Source organism: Macaca thibetana, chromosome 5 (assembly GCF_024542745.1).
Source record: "Macaca thibetana thibetana isolate TM-01 chromosome 5, ASM2454274v1, whole genome shotgun sequence".
NCBI classification, from domain to species: Eukaryota; Metazoa; Chordata; class Mammalia; order Primates; family Cercopithecidae; genus Macaca; species Macaca thibetana.
Genome location: NC_065582.1, coordinates 121,976,789 through 122,002,704, shown reverse-complemented (window position 1 = coordinate 122,002,704; position 25,916 = coordinate 121,976,789). Strand labels below are relative to the sequence as shown.

The following is a 25,916-nucleotide window of genomic DNA, read 5'->3' as shown; positions in this document are numbered from 1 at the left end:
TTCATTTCTGTAATACCATAATTAACTAGCCAATGTTGTAGGCCTATGTGATGCCGATCACTAGTTTGGCTGTGCTCTCCATTATGGTAACTATACCCTACCTTCCTTTTGGTGGTTGAGTACCACCACTTAGCCATTGCCACCGTGGGACTTTATTACACCCATTGCATTTAAGTTCTTCATTTGAGTGACTGTGGTTCCCACTGAAAGGCCTAAATACAGAGAAGGGCAATCATAGAGATCTTCAAGGATGTTGGAACTCCCCTCATAAATTAAAAGGTATATTATTGGTAAGTTAGTAGTAAAGGTCTATCTTCTGGATCCTCCCAGGATGAGGTCTTAAATAAAACATATATTATTAATATTCCAATCTCCCTAGCCTTGGATTCCCTTTCTATACATTATACCAAGGCAGACTGGGCATTTCCAATTCAAACACGGTGGGTCTTCTTTTAATCCATGTTTTAGCCTACCAAACAAACAATATGTTAGAGCTCCTTCTATTTCCCAGAGCTGCAATGGTAAATGTAGCACCTGTTTCAGACAACCAAACAGATTTTTAGAATTCTTTCTATCTACTTGAGCTGCAATATTAAATGTGGAATTTTGACTTAATGAAGCTGTATTAATAAATTTGGCTTGATCCAAGTGTACACTCCTTCTGCCATTATTCCACATTGTTATTATCCATTTCCAAATATGTTCCCCATATTTCTGCTTGCATAAATTAGAAAACTCAATTAGCTCTTTAGAGCTCTACCTTGCCTTTAAAGGTCTTCTAAGGCTTAAGTTTAGAAGCAAAGGAGGTTGTAGAGTGGGTCCCGAGGAGAATTATCATTGTCTTCCCTGGTAGTTGTCTCAGGAGAGGCCATTACAGCTTCCTTAGGCAATTCTGGGATAATCTCATCACACAGAAGTGGAAAGGCTGATACTACTGTAGATGGGAAGCTGTTACCACTGGGGTTGGGAATGTCACTTCCAATGGGGGTAGAGAGACAATTTTTGCGGGCCTGGATGGACGATTGTGATGAGGGTAGAGAGACCTCTTTCACTGGAAAAAATACATCAGAATTTAAGGGCTTAATATCCCCAGCTTCATCAGCTTTCTACATATCAGCTTTCCCAACTTACAGTATGTCAATTCTTTCCCAATCAATGCCCTCACTTTAACAGTAGATACCCTGAAAAGCTGAGAGTTCAACTTGGGTTATAATTTACTGTACCCAACTAGGATTGCAGTTGGGTTGCAAGATGAAATCCTGCATTTGATTTTCAGCAATTTCAGCCCTATTGTTACAGGAGATATGGCTTTCCCTCAGGGTACACCTAGAAACTCTTACATCATTTATTCATCACTAGAACTGAAAATTGAATCTGTGAGTTCATCCTTTTATTTCACCATTTTGTCCAGTGACATTGGAAGGAACCACCTAACTGTAAATTCCTGAGTTTAAAAAAATGTTCAAAATTATTATATATAGAGTCACTTTATTCCTTGCTTCTTAAAATTGGTTGATTCGGAATATCCAGTACAGATATTTTGAGTATCTCTATGAATAGATCATATCATAGACTATTAGTGCTCTGTTTACTACTGGGAATAGAGTCATTAGTGTCTTTAAATCTAATCAGCTTAGTCAATTCCAGAAACCCCAGAACTGATTCAAAAAATTAATTCTTACAGTTGTGTTCATCTAGAACTACTCTCAGTACCGAATACTATATTAGTCAAAGTTTGTCTAAGTGCATTTGTGTTACTATAAAGGACTACCTGAAGCTGGGTTATTTATAAAGAAAAGAGGATTATTTGGCCCATGGTTATGGTGAGCGAGAAATGTAAACAGGCATCACACAGCAAGAAAGGAGTAAAGAGAGAGTGGAGGGAAGTTTATTTTTCAGTATTTTTCAGTTTTTTAAAAATTATTATTATTAGATCTTGTGGGAATTAATAGAGCAATAACTCATTTATTTCTGTGAGGGTAGAACCAATACTTTCATGAAGCACCTGCCTCTATGTCTCAAACACCTCCCACCAGGCCCCACCTCTATCACTGGGGATCAAATTTCACCATGAGATTTGGAGGGAACAAATATACACATTATATCATGATTCTTAAGAGAAACAGAACAAATAAGATATATATGTATATAAAAGAGCAGATTTAATATGGGTTGATTCAGCTCATGTAATTATGGAGGCTGAGAAGTCCCACTATCTGCTGTCTGGAAGTGAGATAACCAGGAAATTTGGTGATGCTATTCAGTTTAAGTTTGAAGATCTGAGAACCAAGGGGATGTAGGAGGATGGTTGCTGGTATAAGTCCCGGAGTTTGAAGGCCTGAAAACCAGGAACTCCTACGTCCAAAGGCAAAAGAAGATGGATGTGAAAGGAGAAAGAGAGAGAGAAATGCCCCTTCATCTACCTTTTTGTTCTATTCTAGCCCTCAGTGGATTGGATGATACCCACATACATTGGTGGGTGCAGATTTTCTTTAATCAGTTTATTAATTTAAATGCTAATCTCTTCCACAAACACTCTCACAGACATGCCCAGAAATAATATTTTACAGGTCGAGTATCCCTTATCCAAAATGCTTGAGACCAGAAGTGTTTTAGATATCAGATTTTTCCAAATTTTGGAATATTTTCATTGTACATATGAGTTGAGTATCCCAAATTCAAAATTCTAATATCTGAAATACTACAGTGAACATTCCCTTTTAGTGTCATGTCGGTGCTCAAAAATTTTTGGATTTTAGAGCATTTTGGATTTTGGATTTGGGGATTTGGGACATTCAACCTGTACGAGCTACCTGGGCATCCCTTAATCCAATTAAGTTACATAAAATAAACCATCATAAAAAGGAAGGTAATCAAAACAACAAGAGAAAAATAAGATTTCCCAATCTTCTGACCAGCTGATACTAGCTTAAATTCATGGTAAAAATCCACAAAGTATGTAAGTCCACGCAAATAAAGATTCATACTATGAGGATTTTCAAAAGTATTTACAAAACTAGCAATGGCATTTTCATAAGTATAGAAGTATGCTTCTGCAGTAATTATGTGATTACCTATGTAGTAAAGTAATATGAATTCTATTTCACATTGGTTGATTATTTTAAAACATACCAGTTTGTCAGAATGATTAGATGGGGCTAATTTGGTGTTAACAGTAAAATTTATGTCAGTGAGTATGGTTTTGAGTTTTAAAACCCACTCTAACAATTGGATGGCAGAAATATATCTGATAGGAATGACAATAAACAGACTACTAAATTTGTAGTTGAAAAAATCTGAAGTTTCTTTTACTACAATTAAACAAAGATGACAAGTTTTGAATATTTTTTTTTTTTTTTTGAACCGGAGTCTCGCTCTTGTCGCCCAGGCTGGAGTGCAGTGGTGTGACTTCAGCTCACCGCAACCTCTGCCTCCTGGGTTCAAGCAATTCGTTTGCCTCAGCCTCCTGAGTAGCTGGGACTACAGGCACCCACCACTACTCCTGGCTAATTTTGTATTTTTAGTAGAAATGGAGTTTTGCCATGTTGGCCAGGCTGGTCTCAAACTCCTAACCTCAGGTGATCTGCCCACCTTGCCCTCCCAAAGTTTTGAATTTTTAAAAAACTTGACATTTAAAATATCTGAAATTTCCTAATATCTATGTGCTTAAATAAATGCTACTAAAAAGTTAATTATGTCTTTCTTTTCTAATAAGACTTTCATGGAATTCCATGAGAGACAGAAGACTGTGTAGTCAATTTTTAGCTTCATGGAATATTGAAAACTGAAGCCACACAGATGCATCAACGTACAGCGAGACTTGCAGTTTCATGTCTGACATGTAAAGAAAATGTGAGTTGTCACTCATATCCTTACAAGAAGAAGAAAACTGAACAAAATGAGAATCAATGAATCTTTTTAGATCCATCAGAGAATTGAGGTCACAGTGTGAACTATAGCCCCTAAAACTGCAGATACGGTGAAATACATCGAATGAGAACAAACAGAGAGCAGAAGCCACTGGAACCAGTAATTGGTAGAAACAATTAAATAGTAATTGATGAAATAAATACTAGAGGCTAAGTGGAGATTCACTTGAGAGTTAAAAACTCTTGGGAGTCCAGTCTTAGAGATGCCTCACATTTTTTGTGAGCTTTAATTCCAGGACCCTCATCAGGTAATCACAATGAAGAACAGAGAAATCTCCTCTTGTGCTTTAGGGAAAAGGAGAGGCAAAATAATCCTTTTGAAATAAACCTAGAGTATTCTTCACAACAAAAACCTGGGTGTGCACGTGCGCACACACAAATGCACAACATTACCAGAGGCTTTTCTGACACCTGGGAGAAGGGAAGCACCCAAATAAAGGCCAATCTAGACTTCTTGTTCGACATAAAGGCTTCGTGGCTGGCTGAGAAGCATTTGTGAGGGTGACAGCTCCATGAAAGGCTGAGACCTGATAACAGGATTTTAGAACCTCCACCCCCAGTACCTTTCTGGTATATCAACAAGGGTCCTATACAATAATAGTGGCTTACAACTAAAAGAACTACAAATATTAGAAGGAATTTCTAGGGAAACTGGAAGACAACAGAAGAGACAAATACAAGGAAATTAAAGGAACACAAAGCCGGTGACACTATAGCTATATGTGTTAATCACAGCCTAACAGATAATATCCAAAAATCTGACCATACCAAATGCTGTCAAGAATGGGGAGCAACAGGCACTCATGTTCATAGCTGGTAGGAATGCAAAATAGTGCAACCACTTTGGAAGACATTTTGGCATTTTTTTTTAACATTGTTTTACCACACCATCCAGCAATCACACACTTAGATATTTACTCAAATGAGGTATAACCTTGTGTCCACACTAAAACCTGCACATAATTGTTTTTAGCCATTTTATTCCTAATTGCCAAAAATTGGGGATAACCAAGATGTCCTCTAATAGTTGAATGGATAAAACAAAGTGTGGTATATCCACATAATAGGGTATTGCTCAGCAGTTAAAGAAAGAGTTTATTAAGTCACCAAAAAACATGGAGAATTCTTGAATAAATATCGTTAGGCCAAAGAAGCTAATCTGAAAACGTTGCATACTGTTTGACTCCAACTACATGGCATTGTGGAAAAGGCAAAACTACAGACAATAAAAAGATCCATCATTTCTAGGATTTCAGAGTAGGTTTAGAACAAGGGATTTTTAGGGCAGTGAAACTGTTCTGTATGATACTGTATTGACAAATGTGTGGCAATATGCATTTATCAACAGCTACAGAATTGTATACAACAGAGAGTAAATCCTAATGTAAACTATGGACTTTAGTTAATGCTGATGTATCAATACTGTTTTTTTGTTTTTGTTTTGTTTTGTTTTGTTTTGTTTTTGAGAATTAGTCTGGCTCTGTTGCCCAGGATGGAGGGCAGTGGCACCATGTTGGCTTACTGCAATCTCTGCATCCTGGGTTCAAGAGATGCTCCTGCCTCAGCTTCCCAAGTAAGGGGGATTACAGGTTAACTTTGACAAAGGTTCAGTTAAACACGCAACTTATTTTCACATTATTAATATTGAAATCTTGCTATTTATAAAACAGACTCTATAAGACCATTAATCTTGATCCAAAGAAAGTGTATCCTACAGAAAAAGCCCAATGGTCACAAAGAAGCAATAGCCATTGTTTTGGGAACTGTTTGTCACACGGAAGTGCCAGCTTTACACTTGTTTTCAGTGTTTCAGAGTATAACAGCAGTATGTCTGTCTGCATATTTGCCCACATTCTTTTTGTTTGACAATATTATAATACTTAATAAATGTACATATTTTCAAGATATCTGCCCAAATTCTGAGGGTCAAGATAAACATTAAAAAACTGGTCCTTATCTGAGATCTTTTTTTTTTTTTCGTTTTACATTGACTCAAACATTTTGTAACTCAGTCTGTGCCCATTCCTCATGGAGAGGAATGAGGTTTCAGGACCATCTTGCCTATTGTTTTGTTTTTATCAGTAGGTGAATTCTTAACATTAGAAAGATTTTCTAAGAATAAATGTGTATTGAACATCTGTGGTTGCCAGAATCCAATGAGTTAGGAGCATTTGTGACATCTCTGCAACCAATTGTTTACAAGTGAAAAACAGACAGATATCTTGAGGTTAAATCTGTTTATATTAGCTTGTGCTCATTTTCTGATTTTTTTGGACTAAAGAATGTTTTCGCTAAACAATAAAGGAAACTTCATAGATTCTTGTCATTAAAAAAATAAGGTGAAGCTATGTCACAAGGTTAAAAATTATATTCTGTATTAAATTTGTATATATATAATTAATTTTTAAAGGTACATAATAGGCATATGAATGAGTAAATTTGTACATGTAATGATTGTTTTAAAATATACATTTTATTTAACACAAAGAATACGACTGACTGCATAAAACGAAGTAAAATCAAAATCTAAATTTGGGTCCCTGGTTACTCTTTTTCTACCTTGATTTTCTATTATGAAAAGCCCCATTTTTCAGAAACCACTTAACACCTCTCATTTTGCATAAGGCTAGATAGATATTGCTTTCTGTAACAACTATTGCCCCCTTAACTTCTTATATTTCTTGAATAAATCAGCCACTTTTATTCAGTAAATGCATATTCAATGCCTAGCCTACTAGATGCCAGAAAAAATGCTAATTACAGAGTAAGACCCTGTTTTCAAGCTATTTATAATCTAAAAAGTACTCCGGACAAGTAAACATTGATTTACAACACAGTAAAATAAGTACTAGTTAGGAGAAAGTTCAAAGTTTAAAAGTCACTAAGAGAAGCATAGAGTCTTGTAAGAGTCAGTCTCTCAAAGGAAATGTTATCTAATTGTAATTAAGAGAGAAATAGAGAAATAAGAAATAACAGGGTTGGAGGTGTTGATGGGGTGGAGCAAAGGAGAATTTTACTAAGGGACAGAGTAGGTGCAGAAAAACGAAAAGAAAGGTAATGCATTTGTGGATTCCACAAACTCTTGGCCATTTATTTTTCTAATTCTCTTGTGTAAATTCCAAGTGTCGGTAGCTACTGTTACCTGAACATTTCACAGTACGCTGTTTTGTGATTGAGCAGAGAAAAGTCAGGTTTCTAAAATAATAATCGAAAGGTGAGTGATGTTTACGTTCTTTCTTTAGCTGTCATCTGCTTTTTAAATTTCTCAGGTCTGCTGAAGAGTTAAAGGCAAAGAGTTTAAATAGGTATTTTCCAATGAACGTGTTAGGATATAACCCAATGACTTCTTTGGCAGGCCTCAGTAAACTGAGCTAGGTCTGACTGAGGGTCCTTGCTGTGTTATTTCTTTCCTCATTGACTTCTCTTTCTTCACTCGAATAAGTTTATTCTTTTGGCAGTTAACCATAGTCATGTTATTATTTGTCAGTGAGTGAATAAGGGATTCACCCTTCCCAGTCTCTTTTGTGTTTTGCTCCAGGTCTCTTCTTTCTCATCTTTTCCTTAATTTTTCTCCCTCTTTCTTCCCCAACCCCTGACAACAGACTTAGGAATTTGAATATGAGCCAAATAATTAAAAAATAACAGCAGGATATTTCTACATCTCTATGAATGAACATGACTGTGTGGCTACTGCAGCTGCACGTATGGATTCATATCTACATTAATTATTGCATCATGGACTTCACAAAGCCAAGCCCCCAAATTAATCTCCGCCTCCTTCTCTGGCATTCAGAATATAAACTCACCAGAAACATTCCAAATGCAGAAGTGGTTCTCATCTTTTTTTTGCAGCTTAAGATCTGCCTTGATATTTGAAGAGATCTAAACTAGATCAATTTCTTTCACAGGATCAACTAAACAGGTTGTACTTTTTACTATGCATATCAATACTTAGATTTTAGATATAGAAAATATAGAATGCAAATTGTATATTACAAAGCTGTTAAAAAATGAAATATACAAAGACCAAAATCTTCATTGATATTTTAATTAATCATGTAAAGTATTTAAAACCTTTTAAAATAATTTGTTTGCTGTTAAAAATAATATTTTATGTTTATATAGTGTTTTGTTGCTTATTGCTTTAATGTAAAATTACAGTAGCATTGCTATCTTAAAAGTGCTGAATGCTGGACATGTTTTCCATTTTACTAATGAGAAAATAAAACAATCAGCGTATATGAGGGTAGAATAGAGATTGAATTTTAGTTTTGTGTTCCTGTGATAGGGGGACTTGCAAATAGTGGCATTACTTTCATGTAAGAAACTTCAGATAAACATGACAGAAATCCACAGTACTTGGTATATCATTAATATGTAGGTCATTGACATATATTGCCTTTTAAATCTGTGAATCCTTAGTAGAAACTAGAGAGCTCCTTGATCTAATAATTAAACTTAACGAATATTTCTCAACATATACTTTGTGTCATAGTGCTGGAGACTGAGATAGAAAGATGTACAAAAGAATAGTCTCTACTTTCAGTCACTTTGCCCTCATACAGGTAAATCTAAGAAAGTGGGGACTATAAGAACCCTATGTATCTATATCTACCGTAGTATTCCAGCACTGCCCACAGGGTCTAGGGACAAGGTAGGCATTCACACAGGGAGTGTTTGCTGTGTAAAAGGCAAGTTGGAAGATGCAGGAGAGGAGTATGCAGAAAGGAAGGAAGAAAGAGAGGAAGGAGAGAGGGAAGGAAAAACACTTTCTGAGTTTAATTGAATTTATAAGTCACATTGTAAACAATTTTTATTGATGTTTCTTTCTGAAGAACTGACCTATGTACTCAGGATATGAAGTAGACAATTTCTAACTGAAATAGATCTTTTGAGAAAAAGGGGATCACATAGGAAGTAAATCCATACATTGTAATATGAGACCATTTACCAAAAGGAACAAAATGAGAAAAGATATTTTATTACATGCCACTTACTTTGCCTCTCAGACCAAAATAGACTATGAAGGGGTAGCTGGAAGTCAGCCCACCACTTAATGATAAATCTACCACTCCCAGCTGACTATAAGCCAATTCTTACAAACTTGGCTGAACACCAAGAAAGTTATTCACATGAGTAAACAAACCAATAGGCAGGACAAATGGTGGTGCATTTTATACACATTTCTTCTAGTGAAAGATCTATTTTCTGAGACTAAGGAGAAGGCTTAGGGAACAAGTGATTTATTGATAAGACTAATTTGTAGTTTGGAAATAGAAATCTCATATTTTTGGTGACATTACATCTGATATGACATAGAGGAGAGTTTTTTAAAATTTGAGATTGTCCTAAGGGCTGGGGCAATTTATGTGTGTAGAAGAACGTAGGCAGGTTTTTGGGCAAATGTGAACAGGAGGAATATCTAGAAAGGTTAATGTCAGGAAGGGCAAAATATGTTGGGAAGCTATGTCAGAAACTTGAAATAAGGTAAGTTTGGCAGTTGAAGAAAAAAAGATACTAAAGGAATTTGAAAGCTAATGAAAGAAAGTTTGCCTAATTAAAAATTCTGTTAGTAACCTTGAACATGAAATAGATTGTCATGGGATCAGGAGATGAATTAGGAAATGATAACCATCTTGCTTAACCTTATCATTTTTAGCCAAGTCATTTAACAGGAGTATCCAATACCTTATTGATCAAATGGGGAAAAAAGTAATTTTCAAGGTCACAGAGGAATCCTTTATACTCTCAAGATTCCATTTCTTTGATATAACCATCACAGGGTCATTAATTTCATCTTCTTTTCTTTTAAATACATTCACCAAGCATTTGGTTTATTTTAATAAAATGATACGTATTCAGGAAATCAAAAATCTTTGACGTAGATACCCAGCCATAATAATCAAATGTAATGATCTTTATTGTTATTTGATGTATACGTAATTGGATAATTTGCTAAAATATTGTAATTCTTGACCTCTTTGTCTTTTTATATGCCCCAGCAATTTTGAAAGAAATTGAAGGCTCTGTGGTTTTTATTTATCATAGAATAAATATAATTGGGTATATCCATATTTTTATTTAGTTTTAAGCATATTACTTCATAATCACTTGTGCTTTCCTATTCTTTTATGTGTTAGACATCTTTCTAATATGGTTAAAAACTCTCTATGTGCCAAAACTATTTCATATGCAACTTTTCTATGTTTTTGCCCCATATGTGCAACAACTAAGAAGTGCTAAGTATGTAGGAGGGTCCCATGATATATGTAGTTGTTAATGGTAAAATATTGTTAAGTACATACAAAGTACAAAACACAGTTTTTTTTTTTTTCAGTGTACCACAATGAATTCTGAACTTGACTATTATGAAAACTTTGAAGAACTCCATGGGGTTCTAATGTATAAAGATTTTGTCAAATATTGGGATGATGTGGAAACATTCCAGGCAAGACCAGATGATCTTGTCATTGCCACCTATCCTAAATCTGGTAAATCTCTTTGTTATTCTTTTTTCACCTAAAAATAATAAACCCACTGTAAATGGTAAATATTAAGGTGTTCATGTCATACACACTCATTCTCTATATTAAGAACAGATGCAGTAGTTTTGATATGAACATAGAAAAGGTAGCTCTATTCCATGACCACAATTTTTACCTATAACTTGAATAGCATATTGACAGATGGATGTTGTTGAGCACAGTTAGAAACTTACATAACTTACATAATGAACCTGTATTCATCCCATAATGAAAATTTAAAACTACCAATTGTTTACCTTATATCATTAATGTTGTTGTATATACAGAGTATAACCACCACTTTTTACATACTCTAAAACTCTCTTTCAGCTCACTGGCTCTTTAAGTCTATCTACAAAACTCCATTTTTAAGCAGAGTTCTGGAGTTTTACAACTATAGACTTCTAGAAATTAGACTAGTCTGAATTCATATTTCTCCATCTGGTTGTTCCATTTACCACTTGAAAATAGAGTCAAACACACTAAGTATTCCCTTCATTACCTTGACTCTAAATCTTCTTTATTTTCTTCCCTATTGGAATAAATGGCAGCTCAATAGCAGTCATCTGAAGAGGAAACCCGTGAGCTATTCTAGATTCAATCCTTCATGCTTATTCATCTGGCATTTGTAACCAATCAAAATGTTTTGGTCATTTAGTCTGGTAGATATGCCTCACGGTCAGCCTCTTAACACATCTCTTGTCTCCCTTTCTATTGATCCCTCACTCCACTACTGTGTTTATTCTGGCACCAAAGAAATTCTTCTAAAACACAATTCTGATAATCTTGCTCTTCTGCTTAATATAATATATGTCAGTACTTTTCCACGATTTTTATAAAAACAACTTGGATTCTTTAGTATGAACTACAAGGCTTGCTATCTGCTTGCCTGAACCCCAACTCCTCTCTTCAGATAGGCTCTTTGATTTAGGTCTTATAGTCTATTTCCAATTATTTTCCTAACTACTATACCATTCTTAAGTATCAACTTTAGATTAAAAAGAGAGACCGGGCTTCTGCCTGGTAGAACTGTTTCTTACCTCCCACAAGTGGGGAATTTATACCAGTAATTATTAAGGCTAAGTTGAAGATCACATCCTCTCAAAAGCATTTCTTGTCAAAATATCATGTCAGCAGCAATAACAGTAGCAGCAGAACACTGTGTTATAGATTCCTTCTTTGCAGTTATTTAAATCCCTGTGCCATACTACACAATAGTATCTTAATAAAAACAAAATTTATTTTGCTATTGAACAATGTCACTGACTTCAAAAGGCCATTAGCTCCCATAGGACAGGAACCAGATTTATCCGTTGCTAAGTTTTCTGACCTAGGCCCCAACGTGAGACATAATATGCCATCAATAGAATTTTTGAATGGAAACATGCTTGTGTGCATCACGTATTATTCAAGACTTCTTACTTTTTAGATGTAAAAATTTAAGTCCAAAACTGTTACCACCTTGCACAATGTCACAATTCATCATGAACAAATTTGGACACAGGTCTCAGATGTGCCCTACTATAATATTTATCTTTATCTTTTGAGGTTATTTTTGTGTCCTAAACATAAAATATTATAGAAAACATTTCCTGAGTCTGTGGCTATTCAGACACCCTTTAAATAGCATTGCATTGGTACCTGCCAACTTTATCCATCTATAAATCCAGCACTCCTGTCATCAACTCTACATGGTCAGCAGGAGACTCAGGTTTATTTAATTTTTACAGGCACAACCTGGGTTAGTGAAATTGCATATATGATCTATAAAGAGGGTGATGTGGAAAAGTGTAAAGAAGATGTAATTTTTAATCGAATACCTTTCCTGGAATGCAGAAAAGAAGACCTCATGAATGGTAATGTTCAAGTTGATTTTAAAAACTATTTGCATATATTCTAAGGTGTGTATGTAGATGGTACAAGCAACAAGATCATAAGCAAGAAGGGAAATTAGTATCAGGTCTTCTACATAAGACAGCATATAAATTTATATAAAAATTTAAATCTTGACAGGCTTTGCAGTATAGCATATGTATGGCATGTGTCTGGAATATAGTGAATAAGGACAATTCTTATATGCCTTCAGTAGAGTTTAGTAATATGTAAACATGTATTTCTCTGTGGGTTAAATGTGATGATATTTTAAATACTGAGAAAAATACCCATACATTTTTCAATGATACATGCAAAAGTATATTTGCCACAGATTCTTTTAATATTGTGGAAAATTAGAAACAACCTAAATGCTAATCAACAAAAGAATACTTAAAGGTTGTATAATAACACTATAAAATCATTAAAAATTTTTGGATGTTTCTTGATAGTGCAGTTTAAATATAATATATCAAGAGAAAAAGAATTAAGAGCTATCAAAACATTCATCTGTGTGCATGGTATTGAGATGGCTGTAAATTTGAGAGTATAAGTAGATTTGTATAGATGGTTGCTTGCCAAAATATTAATGATTTCTCTCAGGTGATGAAATTTTATTTCATTTTATATTTTTCTCTGTAATTTTCTCTATTTATAGTTCTTTCTTTCATAGTAAGTATTATTATTAGGAACACAACATAGAATCTTTTTTAATTTTTAGTTTTTGTGAATATATATTAGATGTAAATATTAACGGGGCACATGAGATGTTTGCAATGCATGCAATGCATAATAATTACACCATGGAATATGGGGTGTCCATTCCCCCAAGAATTTATACTTTGTGTTATGTACAATCCAATTACAATATAGAATCTTAGAGTTACTTCTGTTTTATAAATATCTATATAAATCCACATAAGTAGTTATAATTTTTGAAGTTGCCTAACCTTTACTTTTTTAAAAATCAGGAGTAAAACAATTAGATGAGATGAATTCTCCTAGAATTGTGAAGACTCATTTGCCACCTGAACTTCTTCCTGCCTCATTTTGGGAAAAGAATTGTAAGGTAACCAGCGTCAAGTGTTCACAAAACTTCATCCAACTCCAAGAAATGATCAAATGATCTCATCAGCTATAAACACTTTTTTATTTATTCTTTCATTGAATCTATAGGCATTTAACAAATGTGGAATACAGTCAATATTGTCAGAGAGTCTATATTAATTCCAACTCTGTGTTTTGCCAGATGTGGTTCTAAAATGTCCAGTTAAACTCCCTAAGCTAAGCCTAAGTTATTACATCTGTAGAAGAAAGATAATAATAACATCTTTTTCATAGAGTTGTTCTAAGGTTTAAATGATAATGCTTGTAAAGTGCTTCACATAATTCCTAGCATGTTGTAAACAATAAATGGTAGCTACTTTTGTATTTGTTATTATTACTAATTGTACTGAATGTCCTCCCTTTGCAAAATACTGTGCTTGGTGTTGTTAGGCATGCAAACGAACCAGAAAAGGATAGGTCAGATAACTGTCCTATAATAACTATGTATCGAGTGCCTAATACGTGTTAGGGACATAACAATAAGATACATGCAAGCCTTGTCTTCATGGACACATAGTCCATTGGAGAAAAAGGACAGGTTAACAGACAAGACAAAAAGTATCATAAGTCAAGTAAGAGAGATAATTCTAACTTAGACACTGTAGGTAGGAAAGGCATCTAGGAGCAACATCTCAGATATTTGAATGGTGTATAGGAGGGATGACAATTCAGAGATAATCTGAGGGGGCATCTGAAATTAGTTGAGTTTGATTAAGTGTACACATTGGCTAAATAAGTAAAGGGAGATTAGCTAGGAATTGATTATAAGAAATATTGAAAGTCAAGTTAAGATGTTTGGACTCTGCCATTTTAATGGTAATGAGGAGTAATAGACATATTAAGCTGATAGTTGATACTATCAGTTTTGCTCTTTAAAAATAATGTTGTACATGACCTCAAAGTACAGGAAAAACATGAAGTTTGAGACCACAAATTCTGTTCTTCAAGAACTTTCTGCCACCAGTGCTGTTCTTCAAGATCTTATAGTACTATTTGCAGTCATTACTAACAAAAAGGGGATGTATCCCAGTCATTACATATTCCCATTTTGTAATCTGTTACATGGCATATTTGACATTTCCTATAGATCTACAGACAAAAATCAAAGATCTCCATGCTAGTTTGTTTTTATCATTAGCAATCCTAGATCAACCATATGCGTCCTGCTGAAGTCATTCCATACATAAGGGCAGTCTCATTAGTAAACACCAGTTATATACTTTCCAGAAGATGTGTCATTATTATTTTTTAAGAGATTTGACCAATACACGTTTTTCCTTTGGAGGATAGGTGGTGGAGGTGGACTTGCTGTTAACTCCTTACTTCTCAAATGGAAACAGGTACCATACATTTATAATAGTCCAAGCCTTCACAAAACTGCTTATTTTTCAAGCATTATCAAAGAGTAGGAGATAATTGGAGGGATTCATGTTTGGGTATTTCCAGAGTGATTTACAGAGAAACAACAACAGCAACAACATAGACCAAATAGATAGAGGATATTTGTAAATATCCTTTATGCAAATAGATAAAGGATATTTGGAATGATGGAACAGAAACTAAAAGTGATAAAGATAAGGAAATGACAAAAAGTAACAGACTAGTGGATAATATAAATAACAGGCCAATGGATTTGAGCCATTGGTGTGATTGTAGGAAAGGTATGTGGAATAACTGATGGGGAAGAAGGAAGAAGCGAGATTTCTTGAAAGAAAAGATTATGGCTCAGGATTATGCTTCAAAAGTGAAACCTTTATGGTGAAGGCTTTATTCAGTATTTGGTTACAAAAGTGATTACAAAAGTCTGAAGTAACATAGAAGTAATGATCAATAACTACATAAACTTAGAGAATCAAGTAGATCACACATACCAACAATAATATTACACAGAATGATAAAAGAATTTGAATGGAGAATGAAACCATGATGCAGGTATTCAAATCTTCAATTAAAGCAAGGGAATGACTACAAGCTTAGAAATGGCATCAGATAGGAGACGTATAGACTAGTTAAAGTATCGTAGGAATAGGTGCAGAATTTTTAAGATAGATTGTAATCACAAGTGAATCATTGGGAAACTGATAACTTTGACTCAAGAGAGATGCAGTGCAAGTCATATCTTCAGGAAAGAGCTGGATTTCCCTTGAGGACAGAAAAATAAGCGTGCACAGTAAAAAGTTTGGGGTATTGAATAAGATCTGCCAAAAGAAAGAATATAAACTAATAGGAGTTTAGGGAAAGAGAGATCACTCTTTTTTTCTGTCTGGGAAAATAAAAAACCTCATGGAGGACCTGAAGGCAAGCTACAAAATATGGATAGCATTTTGAGAAACGGAAAACATTCAAGAAAGAGAGACTAGAACAAAGAAGACAAGGGGTGAAAATTCTGAAGTAAATTAATACATACTGTGGCAAAGGGTTCCTCTCAGCTAACAGATGAAAAGAACTAGGAAGAGTTATAAGTAAGATTGGAAAAGTTCAATGTGGCTAATGATGGATTTTAGATGAAAAATGTTCACTTTTATTCTCTAGGTTTTAGAGGCTTTTATAAGAGGGCTATAAAATGAGAGCTATACATCTAAGAATAAGCTAGATTTCTATAAAATTGTTAGAAAATGTCATTGGTAAGACAATTTAGTAGCTTTAATAATATTCCACAAACAGTGGAGACTCAACAATATCCTTTCATGACATTGCTTAGGTGCCTGAGGAACTAAGTAGATGCCCATAAGGATACTGGACTTTACTTTCACAGGTCTTTTCATGTAACATTGAGTATCAGACCTAGAGTAGACCACAGATGATCTAACTCAAATCATTTGTTTAGTAAAGAAAACATTTAGGTCAAAAATTACTGGTACTTTGTATTCTTAGTGCCAAAACTAGAAACTAAAACCACAGTTTTCTGATAACTAATTCATTGGTATTTCTTTTGCATGTAAAATGGAAACTAACAAGCTGTTGGTAGAGATTATATTTTCACTGAGATCAATGTGCATATAACTAGAACCTCATAAACATGTTTTTTTTTCCTGCAATATTGACAGTGAAGAGACCTCAGAGCTATATATTTTTTTAATTATGTAGAGTGGTGGTGTAGTATACAGACCAGAACACAGTATAGTTGACTGAATGATTTGTCAAATGGTTTACTCTCATTGATTTACTCTCAATGCCATATTATTACTAAATTTCAGCTTTGTCTCTTCACTTTTAGATTGAGAATAATAAATAATGTAACTGACTTAATTTATATTGATAAAATTTACAACACTCAAATGAGGTATCATGTGTGAAAATGGCATAATAATGTTATTCTGTTTGTAGTGAGAACAAACAGAACAACACTACAAAAACCACTGCCATCTCAGGTTATTGAAGATGTCTTTATAAATAATTGTACATGTTTTATGTATTTTGTAAAGTGAACATGCATTATGTTTATACTTGAAAACATAAATCCTTTTTATAAAAAATCTTGATGAGATTGTTTGAAAAAAATGTTAAGTGGTTTAATATACAATTTCATCCTCTTAGATAATCTATCTTTGCCGGAATGCAAAGGATGTGGCTGTTTCCTTTTATTATTTCTTTCTAATGGTGGCTGGTCATCCAAATCCTGGATCCTTTCCAGAGTTTGTGGAGAAATTCATGCAAGGACAGGGTAGGAACAGCTTCTTTTCACTGAATTTTTTCAAGGTGATATAAGACAAATGCCATCTCCGAGTAAAAGTTTTTATCTGTTTTGGTATGCTTTCTTCCCTGATTCATAGTTAAAACATAGAAATTCTAATGGCGCCTGGAGGTTTAGAGCAACCATACTGTGTCCAGATATAGATAGATGGCAGAATCTGAGCACCCTGGTCCAACATCTAAAAATAAATATATAGAAGTATGTTTGGGGTCGGGTAGCAATTTTACTTTATAAGATTGAGACTCAGTGTCTGATTTTCAGCCTTGTCTCTTTTTAGTAGAAAAAATGTTTTGCATTATGTTATTACAACTCTCTTGAATAAGGAGGGGGGAAGAGATTAGAGAAGAGAGAATGTTCGTTTATTTTCAATAAAATTGCTAGGTTCTATATGAATCTGGAATTCACAAAGAAGGTTGACTATCTACAAAACTCTTCCTCATTCAACCCAGTGTGCAATCTGAATATTTTAACCAGATTTCTCAAATTTGTCAAGAGTTACTTGAGCAGATATTCTGGCAAGTTTTTCTTTTTCATTAAACATTTTGACTCAAGTGTTTAGATTTGAGGAAGAAAGGGTGCAAGATAGTCTAGTATTCACGAAAGAAGGCCATTCTGATCATGTAGCAACAATTATAAAGAAAAATAATAATGAGTTTTCATATCTACACGTGATAATATTAACTCAAGACAAGTATATGTGCTTTGTGTATGTTGCTACATTTTGGGAAAAGTTCTACTAAAGCATAATGAGTAAAACATATGCCTTAAGATTGTCAAGACCTCCACTGTAGGGCAGACAAATATAATTTTGCGTCACTACAAAGGGATAAATAAGATCACTATAAATTTCATTGTAGAATGTTTTCTGTAAAGAAAAATTCCCTAATGGAGACAAAGAACAGAGGAGGTATACAATGACTTCAGGCAAAGCAGAACCTTTTAACTCACACAACATTATATTATTTTGTCAGCTTTATATTTTATGAAACATTTTTAGTATAAGTGAGGGAAGAGAAAGAAAAAGGAAAAGACAGCATTTGGTTATATTACATCATTTCTAAAATCTAATTTTCTGGAGTAAGAATGACACTAAGGGTACCTAGGAGAGCACCCCTTACCATGTAAACTAATAGTGTAATAAATACTCATATAGTTACTAGTTTTAGTTGCCAAATCTAGTTTGTAAATGGTAAATTTGAGACCGGAACTGCATTCTTCTGACTATTAGACCACTGCTAGTTTCACTAAGTCAACTCCCTTCACTAACAACGTGATTTTACACACACACACACACACACATCAGTTTCAACAATTTTCTCATAAGCTTTAAATCAAATTGATGAGAGAACTTTCCCTACTGTTTTTGTCATAAACTATGTTAAATGATAAAATTCACACTATTTTTACATACACAGATTATTTAACATTCTTCGCCTCTCTTGCTGCAGAGAACTTTGCTTAGGATATACAGCTGATCTATTCTCATTTCATGATCATCTATTTATATTTATTTGTTGCTATTGTTGCTTGAACACTAGTTTTCAAGCAGTTTTAGAAATGATACCACTTTCACACTGTTTTTCTCTCTAATTTTAGTTCCTTATGGTTCCTGGTATAAACATGTAAAATCTTGGTGGGAAAAGGAAAAGAGTCCACGTATACTATTTCTTTTCTATGAAGACCTGAAAGAGGTGAGGAACTTGAAACACATAAGCAACTTGGTAATTTCTAAGAGTTGGCATTTGAAAATACTCTGGATACAAAAATATTCCTTTAAATAAATGATAACAGCCATCTTCTAAATTTTTATAAGAAAAGGACCAAAATAATCCAGATACTTTAGCATAGATTTGAAGCTAGCAAATAAAAATATTCTGAAAATAAATACATTTTAAACCGCAAGTCTCAAAAATGTCAAAGAAAAACTTTGAAAGAACTTGACTTCATGAAACAATAACAACACACACACACACACACAAACACACACATAGACACACACACACACACACACACACAAGGAATCAACATGGGAAAGTAATTAACTAGTCTTCAAATGTAGAGATGTTGCAATTGTTAGATAGGTACTATAAAATAACCATGCTTATTATGTTTAAATAAATAAAAGATGAAATTTTAAAAATTACAAAGAAACAAAAGCTATTAAAATTGACAGAGCAGATTTGAAAAAACTAACCAAATATAATTTCTAAAAATAGTTTAAAAATAAATATGGAAAATTAAGAGATGGGCTCAATAATAGATTAGACATGGCTACATAGTGAATAGTTGAAGTAAAAGATGGAGCTAAGGAAATTCCATAGAACGTAGCACAGTGAGATAAATAGGCTATTTGATGAAAAGTAATGGTTCTTACTAAGTATTAGCATTTAAAAAAAAAAAAAAGTTATTGGTATGTAAGACACAGTGATAAGGTCTCACATATATCAACTCAAACTTCCAGAAGAAGAGTGTAAAGAGAACGTTGAAATATCAATACACAAATTTTTATGGGCTTAAAATTTTCCCATAATCTAGTTTTTCTTCAGTTTTATTGTTAGTCAGTGTAATCCAAAATAAAAATCACTATGAGATACCGGTTTTGCACCCACTACACTGATAACAGTTGGGAGGCCGAGGCGGGTGGATCATGAGGTCAGGAGATCGAGACCATTCTGGCTAACACTGTGAAACCCCGTCTCTACTAAAAAAAAAATACAAAAAATTAGCCGTGCGTGGTGGTGGGCACCTGCAGTCCCAGCTACTCTTGAGGTTGAGGCAGGAGAATGGCGTGAACTTGGGAGGCGGAGCTTGCAGTGAGCTGAGACCATGCCACTACGCTCCAGCCTGGGTGACACTGAGACTCTGTCTAAATAAATAAATAAATAAATGAATAAATATCTGACAATAACAAATATTAGGATGCGAATCAGTGAAAACTAACACACTGTTGATCATAGCATAAAAAGATACAAACACCATGGAAACAACCTGTCGTTATCTAGCAAAGGCAACCATGCACATAGTTTAAGATCCTGAAATTCTACCCTTGGACATATACTCTAGAAAAACTCTCACTTGTGTACATTAGGTTATATATTCAATAATTTTCATAGTAGCATTCTTAATAACTGTAAAATTTGAAAACAACCCAGGTATACATATACCAAAGAATCTATATATAATGTATTTTATTGTATTATAATTAGATATTATATTATAATCAAAGGGAATATGGTTCAAAAACACATATCAGTTACGTAAAATCAAACTATATGTTGTCTACAGATACATACCTAAGTTTGAAACCTATAGAGCAGATAATTTGAAAAATTTGAAATTAGCAGATTTTTTTCTTTTCTTTTTCTTTTTTTTTTTTTTTTTTGGTTGTTTTGTTTTTGTGGGATGGGAGTAGAGGGTGAAGGGAATTCAAAAGAAAAAAAAAAAATCTAAGAAAACTGTGAACGTTTTTTCCATAAGTTAAGTAGTAGGTAGTAGGTGGTGTACATTGTTTTATTATTTAAATGAGATATATACATATATCTCATAATTTTTAAAACATAGAAAACATAATGAGTTTCTTTATTAAGAGGTGAGAAATTTCTTCTATTTTCTTATCCTTTACTATCACCAAAAAAGCAATTGATCTCCATGTCTTATTCATATATTTGAATAACCTTTAAAATCCTTTATAGTAGTTCAGTAATTTTAGAGTTTTTTTTGGTGAGCATTTATTTAAAATAAAATCATAAATAATATTTTATAAGTTAAATTATAGAATTTAATACTAGATCAAATTTGAATAAGAAAAGCAGTCATGACCTATAGTTTATTATATTATCTAATACTGTGCTCTGTAACTAGACTATTAATGACAGTGAATTTGAAATGCACACAAACAAAATTAAATAGTTACTCCACTCTCTTCCTCCATTCCAAATTGTCCATGTCTACTTACTCCCGATTTTGGCCAATAATGGCCATGTTTAGGTTTCCTCTATATTTGAACTAATAAGAAGGCTAAGAATACACAAATTAATTTTTATTTGTTTCTACAATGTATCCAGTAGGAAAAAAAACAAGATATTATCACTATATATATGTATATATATACACACACACATATGTATATATAAAATAAGATTATGTGTATATATTAAATATGTACACATACATATGAGATGCTTACTTTACACCCATATATACACATAATATTTTTTCTTGTGTCTTGAAGCATCATCTTTTTTAATTTTAATTTTTAATTTTTATGGGTACACAGTAGGTGTATATATTTAGGGGCACATGACATATTTTTATATAGGCCCACAATGCGTAATAATCACATCAGGGTATATGAGGTATTTATCACCTCAAGCATTTATCATTTCTTTGTGTTACAAACATTCCAATTATAGTTTTTAATTATTTTAAAATGTACAATAAATTATTGTCGACTGTAGTCACCATGATGTGCTATCAAATACTAGATCATTCTATCTAGCTCTATTTTTGTACTTATTAACTATCCCCACTTTAGTATTGCAAATAGTTGCACTGAGTGATATAGCTGAATAATGGGGTATATTATAGGAGTGGCACAGATATGGGGATGTTTGTAGCTATGGTATATAGACAACTGATGTTGCATTGTGAGTATTTGACGTTTTACAACTTTTCTTAATTTTTCTTGTTTCTTTGTTTCTCACACCAATAAATTAGGAGAAAAATGAAAATTGCCTGCATGTTTTTATCCCCCAAACTTGATTTTTCACAGGGGACTTTAGGTTTTGAGTATGATATTTGTATTCATAGATAACATCTATTATGTGTGATTATGCATCAAGGGCTACAATAAACATTCGCAAATATTATCTCATTTAGTTTTTTGAAAAATCTTTAAGGTATCTTTTATAAACATTTTATGGATGAGGAAAATTATGCTTAAAACAGATTTAAAAAAATTTCTCCAAAAGTGTTCTTTTTCCTCATTAGAAATCTAAATCTAATATCAGTAGGAGAAAAGAGAAAGGTTTATTTTTTCTTTCATTTAGATAGTGATTTATTCATTTTTAGCAGTTTTAGCAATTTAGTTCTCAAAACATTTTTTCTCCCTAGGATATCAGAAAAGAGGTGATAAAATTGATACATTTCCTGGAGAGGAAGCCATCAGAGGAGCTTGTGGACAAGATTATACATCATACTTCATTCCAGGAGATGAAGAACAATCCATCCACAAATTACACAACACTGCCAGACGAAATTATGAACCAGAAAGTGTCGCCCTTCATGAGAAAGGGTGAGAAAGTCTTGTGGTTTGCCTCAATACTAGAGGAAGTCACAAACTGATATGGTTATAAGCAAAACTCTAGTGAGATATTTTAATGCCTGTGAACCCAGCTTCAGTTTTCTTCAACAGTCTCTCATATTTGAACACACTCTTTAAGTTACACTTCTATTATATTGCAATTACCTGTTGATATTTAGTATATGCATCATATTATGTTAAAAATAACGAGCAGACACCTCAATCGCAGCACTGGAAATAATATCACACCCTACTAGTTGTCATTAACCAAGCCTATATGCCTCAGTGTTACAACATATATCATATAGTTCCTTTAAGTTCTAACCAGAAATTCAGCAGAAAGGTTTTATTCCTATCTCTTTTTGCGTTGAAGAAATAAGTTTAGAATAGTTTGTCAACATTTTTTTTTTAACAAGTGGCAAACACCTATCAAGGGTAAGTGGCAAAAAATAGAAATTCAAATATAGCTCTGTTTAGCAAAAATTATCAACATATAAGGAGAAAAACATTCTATTTGGGGGGAGGCACAGCCTGATGAGATATAGCCAGTTAAAAATTTAAAGGCATGTCAGATATTCAGATATTCAGAGTATTGTGACACCAGTCTATTGATATGTGAGGAAGCAGAAACAAACAGAATAGAATCAAATCTTGCTCTTTGAACCATATTGTCAGTGAGAGCATCAGGGACTTTTTAAAATAACAGAAATAGCAAACCTGGTACTGGAGAAAAACAAAACAAAACAAGGAGCCACTGAAAAGAGAATCAATTCTCAAATTATATTTTAATTATGTACTCTTTTGATTATCTGTTTCCTTTTTTTTGTTTTTTGAGACAGAGTCTCGCTCTGTTGCTCAGGCTAGAGTGCAGTGGCACAATCTCGGCTCACTGCAACCTCCGCCTCCCAGAATTAGCAGTTCTCCTGCCTCAGCCTCCTGAGTAGCTGGGATTACAGGCGTGCGCCACCATGCCCGGCTTTTTTGTATTTTTAGTAGAGACGGGGTTTCACCATGTTGGTCAGGCTGGTCTCAAACTCCTGACCCCATGATCCACCCGCTTCAGCCTCCCAAAGTGCTGGGATTACAGGCATGAGCCACCGCACCCAGCCTATCTGTTTCCTTTGTCAAAATTCTACGTATAAATATTACAAAGGACTTAAAACAGTTGTCATACTTGCAAATGGTGGCTTGCTGCTATACCCTCAGAATCTATCTGATTTTTTTAGGATACACATTTTCTGTCTTCTGGGTTTTGGGTTATTTCAGTGGGAAAGTTTAGAGCTCCTTGAGCTAGAGGGCAAGTGAACTCTTGAACAGTTTGAAAAAGAAGGCGACTTCCTTCTTCAAGGTGAGTGTTGGAAGTGTGTTGGAAAGCAAAACAGGAAAAGCCTGCTGGACTATTGTCATTACACAGAAGGGAAGCACTGTCTGGCTGGCAGTAGCGGGAGAAGTCATAAAGAGGCAGTAGATATAAAGAAAGCCTGAATATCAATAAAGAATTAGATGTGGTTAAGGGAATAACTTCCAAGCTTATGTGTAGATACCTGGTGTTGACATTACACAGGTCATTAAAATGTACATGGAGAAACCACAATATGATAAGGAATAAAATGAATTTATTTTTGAACTAATTGAATTTGAAAAACTTGGCCATCTTTCAGGTGGCAAAGTCATGCAGGCGGTTGTATATAAAGCTTAAGTCTGGATTTTAGTGCTAACAGCATTAAGATGATATTTAACACCTCGAGAGCGGGTAAAACATGGACCTTATCCTGGGAGCCCCAACAACTGAGATGAAACTTGAGAAGAAAAAATAAAGTGGCATGAGAAGAAAGAATCAGAGAATTAAATTAAATTTGTCATTTTTTTAAACAAATTAGGACAAGCCCACCTTTGTAAGCCCAAATAACTATATCATTAATGGTATACATTTTATTCCTAAAATTGAGAATTACAAGAATAATATTTGATTAGGTGTAAATGAAAGTTATGAAATTAGCAAACCTAATGATTCTTTTTTGAAGGCTTAATACTTACTGCACTTTCTTTTTTGTTACAGGAATTACAGGAGACTGGAAAAATCACTTTACAGTAGCCCTGAATGAAAAATTTGATAAACACTATGAGGAGCAAATGAAGGAATCTACACTAAAGTTTCGAACTGAGATCTAAGAAGGTCTTTCTTTACTTAACATATCTGATATTAAAGATTTCTTTTCATTATTCTCCACTTTTTCTTATTTTAGATTGCTAGAAAAGACATAATCATGGATTACGGTGACATTTTCTTTTTAAATTTTTGTTTAACAATTTTTTTGAGACAGTGTCTCACTCTCTTGCCCAGGCTGGAGAACAGTGGCACAATCATGGCTCATTGCAGCCTTGACCTCCTTGACTCAAGTGATCTTGCCACCTCAGCCTCCCAAGTAGCTAGGACTACAAGCATGTGCAACCACGCTTGGCTAATTTTTTTTATTTTTTTATTTATTTTGTAGAGATGAGGTCTTACTATATTGTCCAGGCTCATCTTGAATTCCTGGGCTCAAGTCTCCCAAATAGCTGCAACAACAGGCACACACCACCATGCTCAACTAATTTTAATTTTTTTTTTTTTTTTGTATAGACAGGGGCTTGCTATATTGTCCGGGCTGGTGTCAATCCCTTGAGTTCAAGTGATCCTCCCACACCAGTCTCCCAGAATACTGGGGTTACAGGCATGAGGCACCATGCCTGGCCCAGGTAACATGTTTATTGAGCTGTACATATACATGAGAAATAAGAAATTTTTTTTTCTGCTATCATCTCTTAAATTTTGTTTTCTTTTTCTTTTGCTTCCTCTTCTTCTTTTCTATTTTTTATAAATATTATGTACAACTATAACCTATGGGAATGACGTAGTAACATAGAATATTCATCTTGTTAGAGTTGTATTAAAAATAAACAAGCATTTCAAATTATTTCTGTGATTGATTTTTCCATTTAGTAGGACATTAGTATATAATAAAAATGGTGCATGAACTTTGAAGACTCTAGAAGAAGGAATGAAAGAATATATAATTTGGGGGCATAACTATAGCTATGATTTCTTTCCTTATTTTCTTTGATTTTATTTATTTATTTCTTATTTATTTATTTATTTATTTATTTTTTGAGATGGAATCTCCCTCTGTCGCCCAGGCTGGAGCATAGTGGCGCCATCTCAGCTCACTGCAAGCTCCGCCTCCCGGGTTCACGCCATTCTCCTGCCTCAGCCTTCGGAGTAGCTTGGACTACAGGCGCCCGCCACCACGCCCGGCTAATTTTTTGTATTTTTAGTAGAGACGGGGTTTCACAGTGTTAGCCACGACGGTCTTGATCTCCTGACCTCGTGATCCGCTCGCCTCAGCCTCCCAAAGTGCTGGGATTATAGGTGTGAGCCACTGCGCCCAGCCCATTTTCTTTTACTTTCTACAAAATGAGTTAATTTAAAATTTACCTTAGTCTAACTC

The 25,916-nt window shown here is 34.0% G+C and overlaps 1 protein-coding gene across 1 annotated transcript; it reads left to right on the top strand.

Moving 5' to 3' along the window:
* Nucleotides 1-7,746: 7,746 nt before the first annotated feature.
* On the top strand, nt 7,747-25,385 carry SULT1E1 (sulfotransferase family 1E member 1). Its single transcript, XM_050791425.1, has 8 exons — nt 7,747-7,851; nt 10,267-10,420; nt 12,184-12,309; nt 13,297-13,394; nt 16,970-17,096; nt 18,723-18,817; nt 22,239-22,419; nt 24,488-25,385. The coding sequence occupies exons 2-8, from the start codon at nt 10,276-10,278 to the stop codon at nt 24,598-24,600; spliced, it is 885 nt and encodes a 294-aa protein (XP_050647382.1). The 5' UTR covers nt 7,747-7,851; nt 10,267-10,275; the 3' UTR covers nt 24,601-25,385.
* The last annotated feature ends 531 nt before the right edge of the window (nt 25,386-25,916 follow it).